General features: G+C 45.3%; 1 protein-coding gene and 1 long non-coding RNA gene across 12 annotated transcripts in view; both read left to right on the forward strand.

The window, feature by feature from the left end:
- Positions 1 to 11,700, forward strand: part of LOC112807960 (uncharacterized) — a 30,971-nt gene extending 19,271 nt beyond the window's left edge. For 5 of the 9 annotated variants that reach the window (XR_012374299.1, XR_012374297.1, XR_012374293.1 and 2 more), the window contains 3 exons: positions 2,252 to 2,478; positions 2,862 to 2,942; positions 7,880 to 10,683. This is a non-coding gene — a long non-coding RNA (uncharacterized lncRNA). Of the gene's footprint in view, positions 1 to 2,251; positions 2,479 to 2,861; positions 2,943 to 7,879; positions 10,684 to 10,715 lie in introns of those variants that run through there. The other 4 variants (XR_012374298.1, XR_012374294.1, XR_003204209.2 and 1 more) reach the window with 4 other exon arrangements.
- Positions 11,701 to 16,465: 4,765 nt separating this feature from the next.
- PTEN (phosphatase and tensin homolog) overlaps positions 16,466 to 22,812 on the forward strand; it is an 89,567-nt gene continuing 83,220 nt past the window's right edge. For all 3 annotated transcript variants that reach the window (XR_012374292.1, XM_073878972.1, XM_073878971.1), the window contains exon 1: positions 16,466 to 17,282. Coding sequence is in view for 2 of the 3 variants with exons in the window: in XM_073878972.1 (XP_073735073.1) it covers positions 17,204 to 17,282 (79 nt within the window). In the remaining variant the exon portion in view is untranslated. The remainder of the gene's footprint in view (positions 17,283 to 22,812) is intronic.

Raw genomic sequence — 22,812 nt, forward strand, 5'->3', positions numbered from 1 at the left:
ACTAATAATTCCTCTGTCCACCCCACATCCCTTACTTCTTCCCAGGCAAGTAGAGAGATTTCAGAAAGACGATGAGGAAATTCTTTTCCTTCTAATTTGTTCTTTGGCCCTTTTAATCCCCCTCCCTCCACTGCCGGCAGGGCGTTAGTCATTAAAATGCGTCAGACAACTGTGATGCCTTCAGGATCATAACCGTGATACAATCACGTTACACACCCATTCAAAGTTCTCTGCTCCAGGGTCAAGCCTATGGAGCTCCTGCCTCCTCAACTGGTGTTTCTGTTGTGAGAAGGTTAGGAAAGGAGAGAGAGATGAACTCCCTGTAATTCTGAGGCTCACATTTCACTAGAGTCTGGTAAATCTCGAGATACTTCCCTGTTGATAAATTTATTTAATTTATTCCTATTAACCTGGCATATCATAGTCCGTTGCATGAAAATACCACATTTTATTCAGCCATATTGATGGACATTTAGGTTCTAACTTCTCGCTATTTCAAATAATATTGCTATAACATCCCTATGTAAGTGTTTGTATGACGTCTATGAAAGTTTCTGTAGAGTAGGGGTCTTCAAACACTTTATCCCACAATTTGGAAAAACTTTTCCTCCTTACACATTTTAGAATTGGAATCAAACTTTTTATCATAACTTTTAGTTGCAAAGGAATTAATTTCCTTGTAATGGAAACATTAACATTTAAAAGTAGAATTCTTTGGGCACCTGGGTGGCTCAGTCAGTTAAGCATCCGACTCTTGGTTTTGGTTCCAGTCGTGATCTCAGGGTCTTGGGATCGAGCCCCGCGTCTGGCTCTGGGCTCAGCAGGGAATCTGCTTGATACTTTCTCTCCCTGTCCCCCTGCCCTGGTCCCCAGCTCTGGCTCTCTCTCTCAAATAAATAAATAAATCTTTAAAAAAATAAAAGTGGAATTCTTAAATGTATCCAATGGTGTATAAATACCATAGTGATCTGATACTCACCGTTATCCATCACATATTAACGATATGAACAAGGTCTCCTATAGTGGGAAATTCTACGTCACTTCTTTTTCTTTTGGGACTTGAACTTTCTACTTGTCACAGGCTTTTATTTGAATGTAACATACATTATATGTGTTATGTGTGAGTGTTTTTTATTGATCACGTTACCATATTTCTCTATAACAAATTTTATATATAAACTTAAATTACATTAAATTTCTTTGATCACAATACTCCAAAGTGTTAACAGTTTTTCTGAATTGAGTTATCATTATTTTTAGTTCATAATTGACCAATTAAATGCTTTTAAATGTTGATCACATTGAAACATAAAAAATATCAATGGAACTTTAAGAAATCGGTTTGTATATCATGAACGAATTTTACTTATTTCTAGGAGATGGGTTCAGCATCAGTTTATGCCCAGTTTTTGCTTTTATATTATAAACCCCGAGGACTATCATTCACGTACATGAATAAGTAGGTGACGGTTGGAATAAATTGAGTAAGTGATGTTACTCATTTATTTGAAAGCTTTCCACATTGTATGCCCCTAGTGGTGTTATTTTTAATGATTTATCAGTGGGCAGTTTGCTTAGGTCTTCCTTCAGTTCACTAGGAAACAAGAAATGTTAAACTAATGTTCAAAGTGTGTGTTATTCAGTAGACTCACTCAGATTCTCAATGTTGATATTATTTCGGGTTGTCTCTTTAGTTTCTTGTAGGTTTATACCCTTTGGGGCAACATATCCTTGAGCATTCAGATAGAGAAGACGGGTGTGCCTTTCTCTTCTCAAGAGGGAGAAAGGGCCACTATGAATGGGAGGTAGGGATTAGGAACCACGGGGGTGCTTGACTCCATGGGTTCTCAGGTAGTTCGGACATGGAAGATAAAGATCTGGAATTATCCCCTTGAAAACGATCTGTGTGCCTCCGTTCTCCAGTTTGAAACTCCTACCCTGAGGTTTATCCCCAGCAGCAGAATTGCTATTGTTAGAGTCTCCTACGCTGTGTGACCCATTTCCCCAAACCCACGTCGCTGAGGACATTGCTCTGCTTCTCAAGGACTCGGGAGAGGTTCCCTCTGAGAATCCCCATATATGATTCATAGGAGTTTTCTAACTTTGGGAAAAGCCCATGATCCCTGTATTTAAATGACTGGTGGCCAGTGAGTGGTAATCCACCAGAGTTCTAGGAAACATTTGATTTCTATAATTTGCTTTGGGACAACCTCTGAAAGTATTTTCATTCGCAACTTTCTTTCTTTTAAAGGGCATCCTGAGTCTCCATCAACCAAGGTGGTACAAAAACAGCACTCTACTTGGTTTGTGTTCTGTGCCCTGAAGCAGAAATGCGTTTAATTGTACATTGCAAAATAAACAGATATCTAGAGGAGAAGGTTATTAAAAATATTTTGCGCAGTTTGGAAGAACAAACTAGAGGTCAGGATTGCTTGACCTAGCGTCTCCAAGCAAACCCCAGTCAAGTAAGCTGCCAAGGTAAGTGAGCTACTAACATATAGCTTATTCTTTGGGCAAAACTTTCTGGTTTGCAAATTTCTGGATATAGTTAAAAGGGACAATACATTTCAAAAATAGAGTAACGGTCCTCCTCAGGCAGGTGAATTCTACTTTAAAAACAGATTTAATGTGCCAAATTCAAATCATAAAAAGCTTGCCCAGTTATAGGACAAATACCTCAACATTGTAAAATAAACAGGACTTGAAATGCAGACAATCCTATTTTACAGTTACAAGTTATTTTAAAAATATAAACACCGAATAATGGAGCAATAAAATATATTACAGTTAGCAACTCTGTAAGGACACATTAATAATGAGGTAGATCTTCATTAAGGCCTCCCTTCCACTCGCTTCAACAGGTGACCTAGGAAGAGGGTGGCCCTATGAGCTCTAGCAGCCAATGGCCTGGGACCGCACCCTGGGAGGCAGCCAAGACAAAGGTACTATGTCCAGGAAAGACATTTCAGATAAGACTTAAGTTTTAGAGCTAAGAAAATAAGGGTTTGTTTGTTTGTTTGTTTTCTCCTTAGAAAAATAGACCGTTTCTATCTACTAACTTCCTGCCTCCTCCCAAGTTCCCCAGCTTCATAAAATTTATGTTAAGGATTTGAAATATTCCCAGATTAGTTGTTAAGTATCATGACCTTCTGTTTACAGCTCTCCTTTTCCTCTTGGGTTTCCTGAAATGTAAAACCTGTACATATATGTATATTTTTAAAGATTTTATTTATTTGATAGAGAGAGAGAGCACAAACAGGGGAGAGGGGCACAGGGAGAGGGAGAAGCAGACTCCCTGCTGAGCAGGGAGCCCGATGTGGGGCTGGATCCCAGGACCCTGAGACTATGACCTGAGCCGAAGGCAGACGCTTAACCCACTGAGCCACCCAGGCACCCAAACCTGTATATCTTTTAAGAAACGCTCAGCGGGGAGTCTCGTTCTCCTTCTGACCCTCTCTCCTCTCGTGCTCTCTCTCACTCTCTCTCTTAAATAAATAAAAATCTTAAAAAAAAGAGAAAGAAATGCAACATACTTAAGTACAACGAATTAGCAAAAATCCACCAAAGAAAACTGTTTACCTATTGTATTTAGAAAAGATAAAATTTCCCTCAGCTAGATCTGACAACATTACGTTTTTCTATGGTATTCTTTCTGAGGTTGCTATAAGATAGAAAAACCTAAATTGCAATGAGAGTACCTTTTGAACTTACTAATTCTAAGACGTCGTTAACAAGAAGGCTCTGATGGGTAGGATCTAGAAGTGCTTTATTTTGTCATTAAGTGGAACCATGGAAATTAAAGTGCCCCCCCTCCACTGGGCCCCACTAGGTTAAGTTTAAAATATTAAATGTAAATTAAGGATACCATGTTCATGTGGTTGAAAAATCAAAAGGCACAGAGCAATACCATAACATACAATGGGAGGTATGGGCCTTGGAGCCATGTAACTGGGCAGTGCTGTAAATGTCACCTTCCCACCTGTCTCCTAGCCATATCGGTATCTTAATAAGGAGAATTTTTTTTTTTTTTTTGGGGAGGGAGGGGGTGGGTGGGGTGGGGGGGGGGGGGGGGGGGTGGGGGTTGCAGAGGGAGAGAGAGAATCTTAAGCAGGCTCCATACCCATCTCACAACCCTGAGATCATGACCTGAGCCAAGATCAAGAGTTGGACGCTCAACCGACTGAGCCCCCCAGGTGCCCCAATAAGGAGAATCTTGAAATGTAGAGGTGAGTAGGAGGTTTCTTGTGAGGGCGAACTTCCTGGTTCAGAGATGGCTGTCTTCCACAGGTGACCTCACCTGGCGTGGTGGAAGGGGGCGGGAGCTCTGACAGGCCTCTTTCCCATAAATCGCAATGAGAGTAACTTTTGAACTTACTAGTTCAGATTCGTAAGGGCACCAGTCCCATTCGTAATGGCTCCACGCTCACGACCCAATCACCTCCCAAAGGCCCACCTCCTAATACCATTACCAGGGGGTGAGTTTCAACCTAAGATTTCGGGGCGGCGGGGGACACACACATTCAGTCTGTGGCAGCGTGGAAAAACCAAGGCTGTACACAGAGGATCAGCACCTTTTCCAGTCCTCTCTTGCAATTGTCCTTTCAGTGTATGTGTATTTGTATAAGAATAGAAGAGGAAGGGGCGCCTGGCTGGCTCAGTCAGTGGAGCATGCGACTCTTGATCTCAGGGTTGTGGGTATGAGCACCATATTGGGTGTAGAGATTGCTTAAAAAAATAAAATCTTGGGGTGCCTGGGTGGCAGGGTGGGTTAAGCGTCTGACTCTTGTTGGTTTCTGCTCAGGTCATGATCTCATGGGTCATGAGATCGAGCCCCACGTCAGCTCTGCGCTCAGTGCAGAGTCTGCTTGAGATTCTCCCTCTCCCTCTTGCCCCTCCCCCAGCTTGCTCTCTCTCTCTCTCTCAAATAAAATCTTTTAAAAATAAAATAAAATCTTTTTTAAAAAAGATTTAATTTATTTGAGAGAGAGAGAGAAAGCAAGCATGAGAGGGGGGAGGGTCAGAGGGAGAAGCAGACTCCCCCCTTAGCAGGTAGCCTGAAGCAGGACTCGATCCCGGGACTCCAGGATCATGACCTGAGCCGAAGGCAGTCGCTTAACCAACTGAGCCACCCAGGCACCCAATAAAATAAAATCTTTAAGAGAAAAGAATAGAAGAGGAAGAAATGGGAAGAGTAAAGGGGGAAAAAAAGACCTTTATCTCGGGAAGTATATTAGTGAGCCACTGGGAATTCTTAACCACATGAACATGTCACTCAAATAAACTTTTCTGTATTGCTCTTTCCCCTCCATTCCCTTTTATCTAGTCTCAGCCAAGTATATTTTATTATTTTGAGGTTTAGGTTTTAGGGGAAAGTTCAGAACTAATAGGCGACAATATTCGTGGAAGAGAGGCAAGCAGGGATGCAGCCTCTCCTACCCTCATACCAGGAACAAACTAACCCTTCTCTGGGGCAAACTGGCCTGGTGAAGTCCAAAGTTCAGCTTTCTCTCTGCGATGACCTGTTCAGACTTCAAAGAGACCCGTTGGGTGGTGTTGCGTCCTTCTGGACATGCCCCGTTGACTATGCTGTGCACCATTTACACCGTCTCTGGCTCGTCAGCAGGTGGCACTGTTCCCTCTATTCCCAACGGCGTTCGGCATTCCCTTCCCTTTTTTTTTTTCAGGCCACATATAAGGGCTGCCTCTTGAGTATTCCCAAGTATTTCCTTGGGAAATACTCTCCCAATGATCTACTAGCACTGAGGAGGAGAAGCAAATTAGCAACGCATAGCATAAGTGTTTTCACATTTGATCTTTAGAACCCTAATCCCCTGGTCTAATGAATTGTCCAACTTCAGGGCAAGAGGGTGAGCATCAGTAATTGTATTGCTTACTTATCCCTGTCTTCCCCTATTCTAGACCCTATTTAGGGGCCTCAGGCCGTCTTCTTGTTCCCTTCATTCCCCTCTGTTCAAGGCTTGAAAACAGTATTAAAAGCTATCTGTAGCCAAATTTCTCTCTAATTAACTTGTTTGGGTTTTTATCAAAATGAGGTTTTCTTCCCATCTTTATTCACAGATGGAATAGCGGGAATTTTCCCAGGCTGCAATGCAGGGTCCCTCACCGAGTAGCTCCGTAATCTGGTCGTATAAACCCTTGGGGCTTCAGTTCATGTGTAAAATGGGATTGGTGAACTAAGGGACTTTTGAGGTTTCTCCTAACTCTTATACTCCTGGATCCGGAAGTAGTCTGCCCCTGCCTTGAATAGTGGTTGTACTGTGATACCAGATGAGTGTTTCTTATGTTTTCTTTGGGCAGCAAGTTATTCAATAGCACAAAGAGAGTAGATTTAGGGGAGGCAGTTGATCTTGGGAGAGAGGGTACTCAGGGTAAGGTGCAACACATGAGCTACACTAGATGCCATTTATGACAGATATTCTCAAGTATTTCTGTGGCAGTGGACCCCAAACAGGCATTCAGTCTTAAATGCTAGAACTCCCTTAGTATGCTCATTTATTTAAAAATGAAATCAGGGTTGAGCTCTCTCCCTGGTTTGTTTGATATTTTTCTGATAATGGGCATTCGTTGATTTTTAGACTTAATTCTATTGGGCAAGGTCACTTTTTTACCTTATGAAAACACTAAAGAATCATTGTAAAGAACCTTCAACCCATACAGAAAGAAAGATATGGAAAGAGAAATTCTCCTCCCTCTGAAGCCCTCCCTCCCCATCTTGTAGTCAGAGATAAGCAGTGTTATCTTCTCTCTTGTTTATTCTCTTGGATATTTTCCATGGATTTATGCAAACACAGATATATGTATTATCCCTTCTGTTTTATTTCACTGAATTTTGATGGATAATTTTGTGGCATGCATTAATCCTGGAGTAGAAATATGCATGTAACATGGATGAGAGAGCCAGTAAAGAAATTATAGGATTAGGGAACAAGATAGATAACAAACAGAAAATAGTTGCTAATCAAATTGTCAACTGATAGCAATGATTCTTTCTTTCTTTTTTTTTTTTTAAAGATTTATTTATTTGAGAGAGAGAGCACAAGTGGGGAAAGGGACAGAATCCCAAGCAGACTCCCCAATGAGCATGGAGCCCAACTCAGGGCTGGGTCTCAAGACCCTGAGATCACAGCCTGAGCCGAAATCAAGAGTCAGATGCTTAACAGACTAAGCCACCCAGGTGCCCTGATAGCAATGATTCTTAAATGAATGGGGGGAAATCAGAGGGGGAGATGAACCATGAAAGACTATGGGCTCCAGGAATCAAACTGAGCATTCTAGAGGGGTGGGGGGTGGGGGGATGGGTTAGCCTGGTGATGGGTATTAAAGAGGGCACGTATTGTATGGAGCACTGGGTGTTATGCACAAACAATGAATCATGGAACACTACGTCAAAAACTAATGATGTACTGTATGGTGATTAACATAACATAATAAAATTATTAAAAAAATGATAGAGGGGCACCTCGGTGGCGCAGTCGTTAAGCATCTGCCTTCAGCTCAGCTCATGATCCAGCCCCGCATCGGGCTCCGTGCTCCGCGGGAAGCCCCGCGTTGGGCTCCCTGCTCCGCGGGAAGCGTGCTTCTCCCTCTCCCACTCCCCCTGCTTGTGTTCCCTCTCTCACTGTGTCTCTTTCTGTCAAATAAATAAATAAAATCTTAAAAAAAAATGATAGAGCTTCCAGGAAGAACTGACCATGGAAGATTGTTTTGAGAAGACATTTCTAAGGGAGTGGGCTGGGGTCATGGTAGGAGAGGACCACCAGTGGTTCCTCCGTTTTTCTCCATGCTTACTACTGAGAGGTAGAGTCTCTTTCTTGTCCCGGGAATCTTGACAGCCTCCGTTACTTGCTTTGGTCAATAGAACGAGTCAAAAATGATGCTGTTCCAGTTTTGGGCCTAGACCTGGCAACTTTAGTTTTTGCTCTCTTGGACGATAATCACCACGTAAAGAACACTGACAGCTGTGCTGAAGAGGAAGGCCTCATGGAGGCAGCGTGTTTCTGGAGGATGAGACCCTCTGGAGGGAGACAGGCCCAGCCTCTCGCTATTTCAGCCACTCCAGCTGAACCACTAGCCCTGTGCTCGAAGTCGTCTCGGGTCCCCCAGCCCCCGTCAAGCTGCCGCAGCCAACAAACACGAAGGAAAGATAAGCTGTCACCACTGTGTTCTGTCCATAGTGCAGAATGTGAGCAAGAAAATGGTCCATGCTGTTTCAAGCTGCCACACTTTGGGGTAGTGTGTTATGCATAATAAATAATGGAAATCGATGTCTGGGAGTTGGATGTTGGCTTAAAAAAATCTAAGACACGTGGCACCGGCTTTGGGAGCAGGCATTGGGTAGAGGTTGGAGAGGTGAAGAAGAAACTCTCTTTTTTTTTAATTGACTATTTTTTTTTAAATTTCTATTTTGAAACAATTTTAGACTTACACAAAAGTTGCAAAACTGGCACAGAGTTCATGCATGTTCTTCACCCAGCTGCCCGAATAGTGATAAATTGCATAGCCAGAGAATAATGATCAAAACCAGGAAATTGACATAAACCACAGACCGTGTAGGAACTTTGCCAGTTTTTCTGGTAATGTTCTTTTCCCGTTTCAGAATCCAATCCAGGATCCTGCGTTTGCATTTAGTTGATGTATCTCCTTGGTCTGGGAAGGAGACTCTTAGTGGAGGCTCTGAGGGTCGTGAGAAAATTGTATTGCAGGCTGGAGAAGTGGTGCTGTGTAGTCGCAAAATGTTTGGCATCCCTTGTGAGCAGTAAAACACAGAAGACAGAAAATGTACCTAATGAACTTGTAGATCTGGCAAAGGGGAGTTTCAAGCTGCACGTTCAGAATATCAGTTGGCTTCTTGTAGTGAGGTGTGATGGTGTTACTAGAGAGAGAGAGAGAGAGATGTGTTAAAAAAGGAACTGTTCCGTTTTCAAGCAGAATGTAGAGGAAATAGGGCCTTGGAGATTCTGTGTTGTCAGCAATAGTCTCAAAGGAAGAAATGGCCTCAGGGGCCTGCCTTTCGAATGTGGCCTTGAGGTAGAAATCCAATCAAGACTATGTTGAAGCCTCTACATGTTAAGATGTTGTTTCATAGATCCTCTCATCTAGCCAAAAGGGCTCCTAAGAAGACTCTTCAGGGGATTCCAACAGCATCTCCTTTGACAAGGCCCAAAGTAGACAGAAGTTTGTTCTTGGAAGAATTATAGATGTTGCTTTGTGGGCAGAGTTGTCGAAGGCAAGAAGTAAACTCTGTTAAGACTCATAGGAAATCCACAAAATGTTGAAGACAACTGTATTGATGAAACCACTGCTAGCCTGAACTAAAGGGGAAAGAGAGAGTTCAAAATGTAAACAAACAAACAAAAAAAAACCATCGGGCCCCCAGCTTTCTGTGGACAGGACCCAGGCTGAGAGAGCTATTGGACCATAAAGGGCAGTCAGTGGCTTATGGAAAAGGAAGCCTCAAAAGCCATAGCCTGCATCCCGGAGTAGGGAGCCAGGAACAGTGGTTTGGGAAGCAGCTCCCGGGGAGAAGAACCAGCCTCTAATGGCGGGGCGGTCTGGGTTCCCAGAGTGAGGGTGACAGTGCTCAGCTGGCTTTCAGAACTGCTAGGGCTGGTGGCTGCTCTGTGCCTTCTGTCTCCCCCGCTTTGAACACAAGTGTCTGTTTTACTTAACTTATCCCTGTCTCAGCGTCGTATGTTGTGTCTATACCTCGTCTTTTCAGCTCACAGGTCTCCAGAGGAAGAGGAGCAGCATCGAAAATGCCTCCGCCACGCCTACTGTCTACCATTAGATCCTGGCCCTTAGAGCCAGTGCTACACAGAATGACAATTTGGGGGGAGGGAGTGTATTCTGCAAGTCTGTGTGTGTGGGTGTGTGGGTGTGAATTGTTGTGGCCAAAGGGTGGCTTATGATAGAGTGTTTCCCCATATGACTGCCGACAGCTCCTCTCATTCCAGACACTCCTTCCATTAGGGAGTGTGGTCTCTTTCCTGTCCCCTTGGGTCTGGGCTGGCCCTGTGACTGCCTTTGGCCAGGAGAATACAGGGAAAGTGATGTTCTGGGACTTCCAAGCCCTGGCTTTCACTAGCCTTGTAGCTTCCACTTTCTCTTTCTTGGGATCCAGGCTGTAAAGAAAGTATAAAGCAGCCCGGGCTGGCCCACGGAATGATGAGCGATCATGCTGCCCGCCATCTTGGCTGTTCCAGCCCCAGCCAAACTCACAGCTAGAGGTGACCACACGTCTGACCCCAGCTGTGTCATGGGAAGGCAGAAGAGCTGCCCAGCTGTGCGCGTCCTAAATTGCAGAAGCGTGAGCGAAGAAGGGGTGGTGGTCCTCTTCAGGCACAGAGCTTACGGTGGTTTGGTAGGCAGCAGTAGGTCGTTGAAGCCATTACCAAATGTCAGCGTTCTTTCGACTGCTCTAACTTCACTCCAGGGGCTGAGAAGAGATTGTAACAGCATCAGATAAAGAAGCCAAGTTTCAAGGAGACTCAGTTCCATAAAGGCTAGACCCCATAGGCCACAGTCACCGCTCTGCCTGCAGAGCTTTGCACAGAACGAGCACGTGATATACGCCCAGATACATGTTGATTGGACAATTGAATGAATGAGTGGAGATAAAAGATGCCACACCATGAAAAAGACGGAAAAGATACTCTAAACGGAGTTTGTCTCATTCCCTTTTTTCTTTCAAAAAGGTGCTCTTCGTTTTCAGAAACAGTGATGCCTCGGAAGCCAGGAGGATGTTCTGAAGGGAGAGATGTGTAGGAGTGAGGCACAGGACAGCCTTGACTCTCCATGCCCCTCTTACACTTAGACAAAAGAGGGCCGCTCCGGGAAGCACCTGGCAAATGCCCCAACACCTGCTGGTAGATAAAAATTATCTTTTTCTATTCTTGGAAGAGCTAAAAGCAGAATATGTGTTCCATAGGACTATAGTTAGAGTTAATACCAAGAGGACCAGAGTAGAATAACCAATAGTCAGTGTTAGGCTGGAGAGTAGAACAGTCAGTGCTGATTTGTCATGTTAGGTCTTCTCTTTCCCATCACTCTCTGGTCCAAGTCACAATTTTTGAATGCAACTTGGACCCAGCATGCCTATTCTACTCTGTGGTTCTCCCAGGAACACCTGGCCCCATCCTCATTTCTCTGAGAGAGATAATTTCATATAGCACACCTCTCTACTGGGACGTGAAAGGAGACCCAAGTGCCGTGTGCAGTAGCTCCAGGAGAGCTTAGAGACAAGAAGGGAAAGTTCTTTTTTAGGGTATGGTTACTTGCAGTGCCTTCTGGAGAAGTACCTTCTGGAGACATGTCTTGGGCAAAACATCTTTATTTAAAAGAATAGCAATATTACTACTGAGTATTTACCCCAAAGATACAAATGTAGGAATCCGAAGGGGTACATGCACCCCGATGTTCATAGCAGCAATGTCCACAATAGCCAAACTGTGGAAAGAACCAAGATGTCCATCGACAGATGAATGGATAAAGAAGAGGTGGTATATAGACACAATGGAATATTATGCAGCCATCAAAAGGAATGAGATCTTGCCATTTGCAACGACGTGGATGGAACTGGAGGGTGTTATGCTGAGTGAAATAAGTCAATCAGAGAAAGACATGTATCATATGACCTCACTGATATGAGGAATTCTTAATCTCAGGAAACAAACTGAGGGTTGCTGGAGTGGTGGGGGTGTGGGAGGGATGGGGTGGCTGGGTGATAGACATTGGGGAGGGTATGTGCTATGGTGAGCGCTGTGAATTGTGCAAGACTGTTGAATCACAGATCTGTACTTCTGAAACAAATAACGCAACATATGTTAAGAAAAAAGAACAAGAAGAAGATAGCAGGAGGGGAAGAATGAGGGTGAGTAAGTCGGAGGGGGAGAAGAACCATGAGAGACGATGGACCCTGAGAAGCAAACTGAGGGTTCTAGAGGGGAGGGGATGGGGGGATGGGTTAGCCTGGTGATGGGTATTAAAGAGGGCACATTCTGCGTGGAGCACTGGGTGTTATACGCGAACAATGAATCATGGAACACTACATCAAGAACTAATGATGTAATGTATGGTGATTAACATAACATAATAATAAAAAATTTTTTTTAAATAAAAGAATAGCAGTATTTGTAATTAGGATAAGTGAAATAAGGGGGAAAGCCCTGGACCCTTGGAAGAATAGGGTGGTTTAAATTCATACCTATAATTATTATATTTTTCTATTCTGTATTATTTAGAAAACAGTGGTTAAACAGATAAAAATAGAAAAGATTGCTTAAAAATTAAAGCCATTGATTTATCTCTATTTGAAAGGTCAGCGTGTGGGAGATGAGAAAGGCATACAGTGATCAGTGTTCAAGAAAAGACATTTTAGCAGCAGAACCTACAAAGAGCACATCAACTATTTATATCACCCACATCAAGTTGCTGGTCATTTCATTTATCAAAGAAAATAAGAAAGCTATTTTCTTTGGACATTCTTTGGGTGTAGTGACAATACAGTTTTGGAATCAGCTGTTAGAAACTATAATTAAAGCTGGTTTATCATGTTTACCAATTATTCTGCATAGAATTCTGCATTATTCTGCATTAGTCTCCCTGAAGCTTTATATAATTCTGTCTTTGTTACAAGCTTCTGTTTCTCCCTAGGGCAGTCTGAATCCAGACAGGTAAAGAATTGGAGTGCCTGGAAACCAATATTTTGTAATATGTGTACAGTCGGTTGAACTTGAAAACAATATACCGATTTTAAACTTCCTGTACATTCGATAGAGTCAGCCATTTAGAGGTTTCAGCCCTACCACTTGGGTAAGGAGATCCCTTGGGTACAAGGAAGAAGGAAAACAAAAATGGAAAACAAATTTCCTTCAGGAACCTATTTAACACTGGGGAGGGGAGGAGGTTTTTTATTCAGTAATTCCTAATAACTACCTGATAGTACTGTCTGGTTGGCCAAACGTCTGTCAACATCGGTGATCTTTCGTTCACTGCTAGAGAGAAGCAGAGGGAGCTCGTGTTCAGAGAAGCAGCAAAACTCATGTCCCATTTTCTTCCCTCTGCCAATGGAAGTGCTGTGGGCCAATCTCCCGTTCCAGCCCTTTAGTGTGGGTGGTGCGCGCCCTTTCTGCTCCCCAAGAACTCTGTGCCATGGGAGTGGAAAAGCATCCTGTCTCCTCATGAACCCATTTCCTTCCCAGGAAGTGGATTTCAGAATAGGGTAGGCTCTGTTGGGGGGGGGGGCGGGGAGAGTAGGGCAGTGCTAATAGCAAGGACTCTGGAGACAAGATCAGCAACCTGAGAAACAAAGGTGGGGACGTTTTACCCCTCCCCAATCTACCTCCCTTCATTTAACTTCCTCTTCATTTACCCTTTCCCCACTAAGCAATATTTGCTACTCAATGGAACACCGCTCAGTTTCTTACCATGAAGTCCAGTGGAACACCTACAAATCAGGGACTCCTTATCATTGGTTTTTTAAAAATAAAGAAATCTCAGGCTTGCCCTAGGCTGTGTGGATAGGATTTTCAATTTTGGAAACCAAATGGAGGCCTTTCTCCTACTCTTTCCAGATTGTCCCCCCCACCTCATTTCATTTTCCACTTGTGGCCTCTACCTCCCACAGGCTGACCAGGACCATGCACAAAAACAGCCTCCAATGAATAGCAACACTGAAGATTCAGCAGGTTGCTAACTCCTGCAGGCCTATCTTAAAAAGGATGTCGTATACAAATGCAAAGTGTTATGGAGCCTGGGAGATCTCTAAGAACACTGTAAATATCCCTGGTTTAATTAGTAGTGGTGGAATTAGGTAATGGCCTGTGGCTTCTAAGCAAGCCCTCTTGGGGTTTCTAGTCTTCAAGGGGCTGCCTGCAACCATGATGTGCCCATACACAGTCTTCTTTTTCAGACACCGAATAAATCCTTTTAGACCTTCCTAGGCACCTACTCACAATTACTGCAATACACAGGCAAATTGATCCCATTCTCCCAGATCTAAAAAAAAAAAAAAAGAAAGAAAGAAAGGAAAGAAAGAAAGAAAAGAAAAAGAAAAAATGAATCAGTGCCTCAGCCCAGGTCTCAACTCCGATTCTTGGGACTCCAATTGTCTCCTTGAGTTCTACTTTCCAGGGGGAAAGAAAAAGAAGAAATTCCTAGATTGGTGTTGATGGTGTTCATTCTCTTCAAGCAGAAAGTGGACAACTCGCTTTGCAGCTGATCAATGTCAGGGTAAATGCGCTCCAGTTCTCATAATTTCTGAACCAGCTCTCTCACAGGGATAGGTCAACCAATCGGGGCTGTTAGCCGACTTGACAGGTTTGCTCTGGGCTGATGGCCATTCACTAGGTTCTCCGACCCGGTAAGTCGCTTGGCTGAGTCTACAGTAGGTGGGGCGCGCTCACCAGCTCAGGGGTAGTGACTGGAAGTTTGTTGCAACACTGGTGGATTCAAGCAGCGCACTGCTGCTGCAGGAGATACCCTTTTGCCCCGGGTGTACAGAACCAGAAAGGTTCGCCCCAAGGGGCAGGGCACTAGCGAGGGAGATGGCAGACCCCCGGGGCCCTTTTCCTTCTCCCACGGTTGGGAACGCGCACTGTTGGCCGAGCCGGAGCTCCAAGTCTCACGTCTTGGCCGCTTCGCTGGCTCGGTAGGTAGCACGCGAACGGGTAGGAGCCGCTTGGGAGCTCTGCCTCCGAGGTCCGCGAGAAGCCGCCGCCGCGGCCAGCGGTGCCGGGAGGCGGGGGCACGTGCTTGAATGTGGGTGCTTGTGTAACCAGCTCCCCAGGCGCCAGCACCGACAGCGCTCGGGCCGGAGGCTCGTCGGAGCCTGTTTTTCCGCCGCGACCCGGAGGCTCGGGGTCCCGTTGCCGGCACACGGCAGCGGCACCCCGGGCGGAGGACGCGAAGCACTTGCCTCCCGAGCCATCATAGGGGAGTGGGAATTTGGAAAGTTCCCCAACTAGGAACACACGTGACCTCCTCCTGAAAGTAGTTCCGACTGTGGCCCGCGTATCCCTCCACCGCCTTTTGAACCCTCCTCGGTCTCCCCGGCCCCGCCCCCTCGCAGGGGCTGCCGCTTCCTACCGTCCCGTATTTCACAGTCGGGCCCGGGCAGCGCCGGCCGCCGGCGTGCGCCGCCCGGCACGGGGAGCGCGAAAGCCGGCCCGCGGCGATCCACCCGGCCGGGTTTTCACAGCGGCCCGAAAAGGGGCGGGGCGAGGCAGCCTCCGAGCCCCGAGTCTGAGTCCGACGCGGTGAACCGAGCTGGAGCCCCGAGGGGAGGGATGCTCAGCTCTCCAGGGGGAAATGCAGGGGGCTGCGGGGTGGGTCCCGTCCTCTGGGGTCCGCTCTCGGTGCGACGCGGGCAGTGGTCCTTGGGGACTTTAGACCTCCAGGGACGATGTGCTCACACGCAGCGCGCTCGGCTGCGAGCTCTCATTTTTAGGGCGAAGGAGCCGGGCTGCTGGGGAAGCGGGAGGTGGGGCGGTGAGAGGGAGCCGGATGAGGTGATACACACACGGAGACACAATAGGGGGTTGTTCTTTGTGCTAAGACTGACACCTTGAGGACACGGGCGGGGGGTGGACAGAGAGGTAGGCTTTCTTGGCAAAGGCGGCTGCAGGCGAGTCCCTGCGAACGACAGGGATATCACAGCGGTGCAAAAGGAGGACGAGGCTGCGGGCCGGGCCGGGGAAATCTGGGGGCGGAGGGGGGAGGGGCGCCCTCGCGGCGGGGACCGTCCCCGCGTTTCCCTGTCCCCCGACCCGCGCGAGTCACCTGGTGCTCCCCACCTGTGCACAGGTAACCTCAGACTCGAGTCAGCGACACCGCTCAGTGCACCCCTCAGCTCTCCCCTTCGGCCCTCCTTGTCCCCGACCGGGTTTCTGGGCACAGGCCGAGACTTGGCTTGTTCTCCCCCCTTTCCACTCCCGCACCCCCCCCCTCCCCGCCCCGGCCCCGCGCTGCTGCAGAAGCGGCCGCGGCAAGTGCAGCTCCTGGCGGGCGCCTCGCACAAGCCCGAGCGAGCCCCGGGCGCTCGCACTGGGCATGCTCAGTGGCGCCCGCCGGCCGGGGGCTCGGCGCTCGCCCCCGGAGCTGCCGCCCCTGCCCCGCCGCGTCCCTCCCTCCCCCGGCGCGGTCTCGCCCGCCTCCCGCCTCCCCTCGGGCTCCCAGGCGCCGGGCTCCCGGCGCGGCAGCGGCGGCGGCGGCGGCGGCGGAGGGGGCGGGCGGGCCGGCGGGCGGTGATGTGGCGGGACTCTTTGTGCACTGCGGCAGGATACGTGCCGGGGCGCCGAGCCGCGGCTGCGCTCGGCTCTCTCCTCTCGGAAGCTGCAGCCATGATGGAAGTTTGAGAGTTGAGCCGCTGTGAGGCGAGGCCGGGCTCAGGCGAGGGAGATGAGAGACGGCGGCGGCCGCGGCCCAGAGCCCCTCTCAGCGCCCGTGAGCAGCCGCGGGGGCAGCGCCCTCGGGGAGCCGGCCGGCCGGCGGCGGCGGCAGCGGCGGCGTCTCTCGCCTCGTCCTCGTCCTCTCTTCTAACCGTGCAGCCTCTCGCTCGGCTTCTCGTGCAAGGGACGGTGGAAGCCGCGGGCCCGGGCGGGAGCCGGCTGAGGCGCGGCGGCGGCGGCGGCGGCGGCGGCGGCGGCGGCACCTCCCGCTCCTGGAGCGGGGGGGAGAAGCGGCGGCGGCGGCGGCGGCCGCGGCGGCTGCAGCTCCGGGGAGGGGGCCGGAGTCGCCTGTCACCATTTCCAGGGCTGGGGCCGCCGGAGAGTTGGTCTCTCCCCTCCTACTGCCTCCAACACGGCGGCGGCGGCGGCGGCACGTCCAGGGACCCGGGCCGGCTGTAAACCTCCCCTCCGCCGCCGCCGCACCCCCCCCGGCCCGGGCTCCGGAGGCCGCCGGCGCAGGCAGCGGCCGTGCCGAGGATTCTCCGTCTCCTTCCCGTCCCGCGGCCGCCGCGGCCAGGCCTCTGGCTGCTGAGGAGAAGCAGGCCCAGTCGCTGCAACCATCCAGCAGCCGCCGCAGCAGCCATTACCCGGCTGCGGTCCAGAGCCAGGCGGCGGCAGAGCGAGGGGCATCCGCTACCGCCAAGTCCAGAGCCATTTCCATCCTGCAGAAGAAGCCCCGCCACCAGCCGCTTCTGCCATCTCTCTCCTCCTTTTTCTTCAGCCACAGGCTCCCAGACATGACAGCCATCATCAAAGAGATCGTTAGCAGAAACAAAAGGAGATATCAAGAGGATGGATTCGACTTAGACTTGACCTGTATCCATTTCTGCCGCTGCCCCTCTGTGCCTTTCTGTCACTCTCTCTTAGAACGTGGGAGCTCACGGAGGCGAGAAATTGCCATAGTTTGGGTGACTGTAGCAGCCAACCCGGCTCGAATTTCTAGATCGTGTCTATTTGGGGTCTCCCTTGAATGCATCCAGCCTAGGGTGTGTTCGGCTACATGGAACTCTTGCCTGCTTGCAAGTGTCAAGGCACCGATGGGTTTCTCGGGTCTGTCGACGGGGTCTCTTCCGAAGGGCTATTGTCCGTTAATACAGAATACAGTACACTGTTGGTGGATTAGTGAGCTCGGTAATCCGGTCTGCTATATGAACAGAAAAGGAGACGCTTTGAGGTTGAGCATATTTCGATTAAATCTTGGCTTTAGGCCCTAGATCAAGGGTATAGATTAGATTAAAATGAAAATTAGTGTTGCACGTATGCATATTGCATCAGAATCTTGCAGTGATTGTTTTTAGTTTCCTGGGTTGCATTGGTAGACTTTTTTTTTTAATGTGACTTGTGAACTGATTTGCATAACTTTGGAAGCAGAATCATTTTCAGCATATATGGTGTTCATTGGAGGGCAAAAGGAGGTTTGTGTATTTAAGCTAAGTTTAATTACAACTTGGAACTGCCTTTAGAAGTTTTGTAGTTTGAAATCAATAGTGTCATAGGTAATACACCTCCTAAGGCGCTCTTACTAGATCTTCGTTAAATTCGCCTTTTTTTTCCCCCCTCCTGATGGGGTGATATAGGATAGGGCATGAAATTTGTAGCGCAGTAGCATTTTATATTCAGTGGTCTTGTCACACGTAATAGAATGGAGATTGAGTGTTTTTTGATCCCAGATGATAATGTTGTGTAGGTTCTAAGGGTATTGTGTGCCGCAAATTGTGATTGCAGAGATTAAGCTTCAGTTCTTCCTTGAAATTTAAGTGTTACTGTGATGCCGGAATTGCTGCTCACCTAATTCAAGTTGCAGGTCCTCTGACACCTTTGGGGCTCCATTAATTGTACTCTGGCTTGTGTATAATGGCAAGTGTAATATACCAGCTCATAACCAGAATGGCCTGCAAGAGGGGATTACTCCAGCCTCAGATTGTGTAGGTATGTTAGCTGTTTTTCACCCAGTGTCTTAAGTTTACTGACTCAGGTGGCTGAATAAGACAGAAACCCAAGAATTGTAACAAGCATGTCGTTTTGGTTGTCCAAAAGTTAGGTCTTTGTACCTCAAAAGATAGTGGTTATTGAAAGGCATTGATCTTTGCAGTTTCAGGTATAACGAACTGGTTTTGATCAAGGATGGGCATAGAGCCCTCCTGGTTTGCAGAATGGGAAGTATCACAGACGTTCAGAGTTCCTCGCAGGCCAGTGTCTAAGGCATGAAAAAACAGAATTAAGTCGTTGGTCTCAGGTGCCTGAAGTATCTTATTAAGGCTGCTGTTAAGACCAAAATTTTAGTGATGTGAATTATAACGCTGGACAATATTTAGGTAAAATTATGTAATTGCATAATAAGAGTATTCTTAATAAAAATTATGTCTTAGCAAATGTCAGTGAACATTTTGCCTAAAGGTTGAGTGGTGCTAAAGTCTCCATATGTCCTGCTAAAAACTGTGGGGAAGATTTGTTTTTTGAAGAAAATGTTTTATAGCTGAAGAGGTTTTATTCCTTTGGATTATATAGCTGCACGTAAATGCGCACAACTAATTTTGCCCAAGTGTTTGTTTTGAGATGAAGGTAAAAGTTACTGAAGAAGGAGCTTTATAACACACAAAACGTAAGTTTTCTGTTAAGTGAAAGGATTAATATTTTAAAAGAATATTTAGAAGTTCTGGAGTCTGCATTAATTGCAAAACTAGTCAGGGCTGAACTTGACCTGCTTGCCTAGAAGGTAATTAATTATGGAAAAACTTCTGATTTGTAATTTCTTTCAAAAGCAGTCTGCTGTTGGTGTGAACTGACATGTATAAGAGCAAATTGATTAAATGTTTCTTTAACTTTTTAAGAAAAGTCCCCATGCAGGAAAATGTCTATAATGCTGTTTGGTAGATTGCTTTTATTATTCAGACTGCGTTTATACTATTTTTACTTTACCCATTTGCTTTAAAATTTAGCAGGGTTTTAAGTTTAAAATTATTCTACCAGGTTCTTTCACGTGAGTAGTGAGATGATTGCCAGTTCTCCTTTGATTTCAGAGGTGTGCCTCCATACGTGAAATTTATGTGACTTAAAACTTTCTCTAACACTGTGCTTTTAGTTATGGTATGCATAGAAAGCAGCATCAAATATTGTATCAAATGACTAGTAACACTTAATTTCTAGAGTTGTGGTTTTATTGAGCCAAATACTGATATAAAAAAAATCACTTAGGAAAGAGTCAGTGAAGGGTTCTTTTTTGATAGTTGCACTTCCAATAATTTTGATACACCAAAGCACTTTGGTTTACTTGGTTTCACTTTAGTGTTCTGTGTTTATTGTGGGGGGGAAATTAAAATGGCCATTGAAGATTTTGTCTCTGGCAGGTTGTAGTATCTGTTTCAGCAGCTAGCCTGTGAGAAGTTAAATTCCTTTATGAAAGTAGTAATTGGAGTATTTCTGTGTGATAAGAAAGATTAAGAATGTAGTGATTTCTCAGAGGAAAATTGAGGATGATTATTTGCAAATTTTGCAATATTATTTGCAAAATTGAGTTCTAAAAATAATTTCTTGGTATCTTATTATTGGTCTGGAAAGTAGTGTTGACCGTGAGACTATAAAAAATTTAGTGTCTTTAGATTTCATGGAAACTTTAGGCTTTGGTTGTATTTTTATTTTTTGATAAGTTTGCGTCTTTTCAAATGTTAACTGTAGGGAGTATTTTTAACTTGTAGAGGGTACAGGGACTGTTGAAGTTAATTGTATTACCTTTTAAGATTAGTGATTACTGAAATGACCATATCTTGAGAGGTGTGTGTATGTGTGTGTGTGTTTTGTTTTGTTTTGTTTTGTTTTTAAAGACACTGTTCAGAATTTTTATTTTACCCTGTTTCATATCTGCTAAGTTGCATTTCTTTTCTGAACAACATAACCGGGCATCCTAATTGCTGTATAACAGTTTACAAACTTCATTTTCATAAAGGTCATTCAAGAATAAAGTGCATCTGAAAGGAGAATAATTTACAGTTTATCTGACTTAATATAAGGAAAAAGGGATTTTATTGCAGTGCATTGTAAAAGTTTGCCCAGTAGTGCAGCCATCTGCGGATTTACATCGCATATCCTGCACTAAGTGAATATTAGATGAATAAACATCCTAAAATATGGTGACTTATAATCACCTTACTTTAACATTTATTTTTAGAAACTGTAGAAAGAAAGATGCATTGGTGTCCCTTTTAGAATTTTAATGACATGAGAAAGGCAGCTATCGATGTTTTAGTGTTTGTGTGGAACAGATCTGTTTTTTCCTAATAACCACTTAAATAAAACACACAAACTTCTTAATGTTAATTCTTATTTTCACATGTTCTCATTTTGAGATTTGCCCCATTTGCTGTTTGTTCGTTTGGTGATAGCTTAATACTTTTTAATATTTTTTAAGCCACTTAAGTAATTACTTCAGTAACTTTCAATGGAGGAATACTTAATGGGAAAATCAATGCACAAAGTTTCAACGTTAATTCACTCTCAGTAAACATTTTACTTTTAAATTTTGACCTCAGCCTTTTTCAGTAAGACAAATGTTTTTATATTAAAACAGTATATGTGAAATGGAGTTTGTAGAGAGAAATTTAGACCTGTGCATGCACGTGATAGTTTTTCACTTACTTGAAGTGTTTGGCCTTGGTCGTGGTCCAAGGACTTAGCTCCCAGAAGCTGTGTTATTAATGATTGTATGAAACATTTATTTGATACCATATTTTTTTTTCCTGTAGAGACCATGAGTTCTGAAGTTTTATTTTTATTTTGAGGAGCCCTCGCTCTTCCACGCCTTTTTTTGTTAGATAAACTTTGATTTTTAAGTGAAGTCAGTTTTGGAGAATTCTTTTGTGACCTGAATTCATTAAGAAAATGTGTTAGAATTTGTTCTGAGGATAGTGACTTAAGACCTTTGTACCAACTTCTGAGGTAGGGGTCAGTAATGATTTCAGTAAATATTCAGTTCTGTTTTACAGTTGCTTTCTGTCTGGTAGCTTTGAAATTCATGCATTTGCTATCAGAGGTGTCAGTTATGTTGAGGTTAGACTGCATAACCTGAAGTTGGTAAGGATTTGCTGAGTGAAATGATATCCTTAATTGTTTTATAAAGGCCACTTACTGCCACATGCATTCTTTGCTAGGTGGTCAAAAGTGTTCCGGTCTGTCAATAGTGATTGTCTTTCTAAGCATTGGATAAATGCACCTACTGATGTAAAATACTTGCATTTGTCAGGAAAGGTGACTCTTCACCTATCTTCTAAGTTTTTGAATTTTTTTATTGGTTACAGAAAAAGGTATTAGCAATTTGGTTCTTTTAAGGTAATTTGCACTGAAATAAAGCCTTTTGGAAAAATACTAATATAAGAAGAATAAACATTATTTAGGTGTGAATTAATTTAGAGGGGAAGTTTTAGTTCAGTTCAGCGTAGTTAAGGCATATTCTGTTCATTTGCAGCAGTTTGCATTAAGAGGCAGGTGGACATCTTCAGGGTGTTAGGTATACACTTGGTTGTACTGAGAATATTGAGAGATGGATACTGTGGCTGCACCTGACAGCAAAAGAATATTCTTACCCTGTACGTAGTGTGGACAAGAAGACCGTTGACGTATTATATTTTAGGTGGTTATGCACTTTAATTGTCATCCATAGTCGTCACTTCAGATATGGACAGTGAATCTAACATAGTGTGTGAATATTCTGTGTATATGTGTAAATAAGTGCAAAGTTAGCAAACTGTCATAATTCTTTTTTTTAAGATTTTATTTATTTATTTGACAGAGAGATAGCAAGAGCAGGCACACAAGCAGGGGGAGTGGGAGAGGGAGAAGCAGGCTTCCTGCTGAGCAGGGAGCCCGATGCGGGGCTCGATCCCAGGACCCCGGGATCATGACCTGAGCCGAAGGCAGACGCTTAATGACTGAGCCCCCCAGGTGCCCGAACTATCATAGTATTTCTGAAAAATGAGATTATCTTGGTGGATATTATTTTATCATTTTCACATAAGTTTAAATTTATTTTAAATGACATTAAAGTGTTGAGTAGTGATTTTATCTACACACTATGTGTACCTTGTTTCATTGTAGATGTGAGGGTCGCCGTGTAGGTTCTGGAGCCAGACATGCCTGTGGTGGAATCCTGGCCCTCCCACTTAGCAGCTGGGTGACTTTGAGTAGGTTACTTACTCTTTCTCAAGCTGTTTCATCTGTAAAATTTATCTTAAAGAATAAATGAGTTAATAGGAGTAATTCGCTTAGCATGCTACCTGCCACAGTGTAAATACATGGTAACTGCTGCTCTTAAAAATTGTAATTTCAGATTACCCATGTATGAGAAATTATTTGT

This window comes from Callorhinus ursinus, unplaced genomic scaffold (genome assembly GCF_003265705.2).
Source record: "Callorhinus ursinus isolate GAN/ISIS: 27379988/994484 unplaced genomic scaffold, GSC_fseal_2.0 scaffold32, whole genome shotgun sequence".
In the NCBI taxonomy this organism is placed as follows: Eukaryota; Metazoa; Chordata; class Mammalia; order Carnivora; family Otariidae; genus Callorhinus; species Callorhinus ursinus.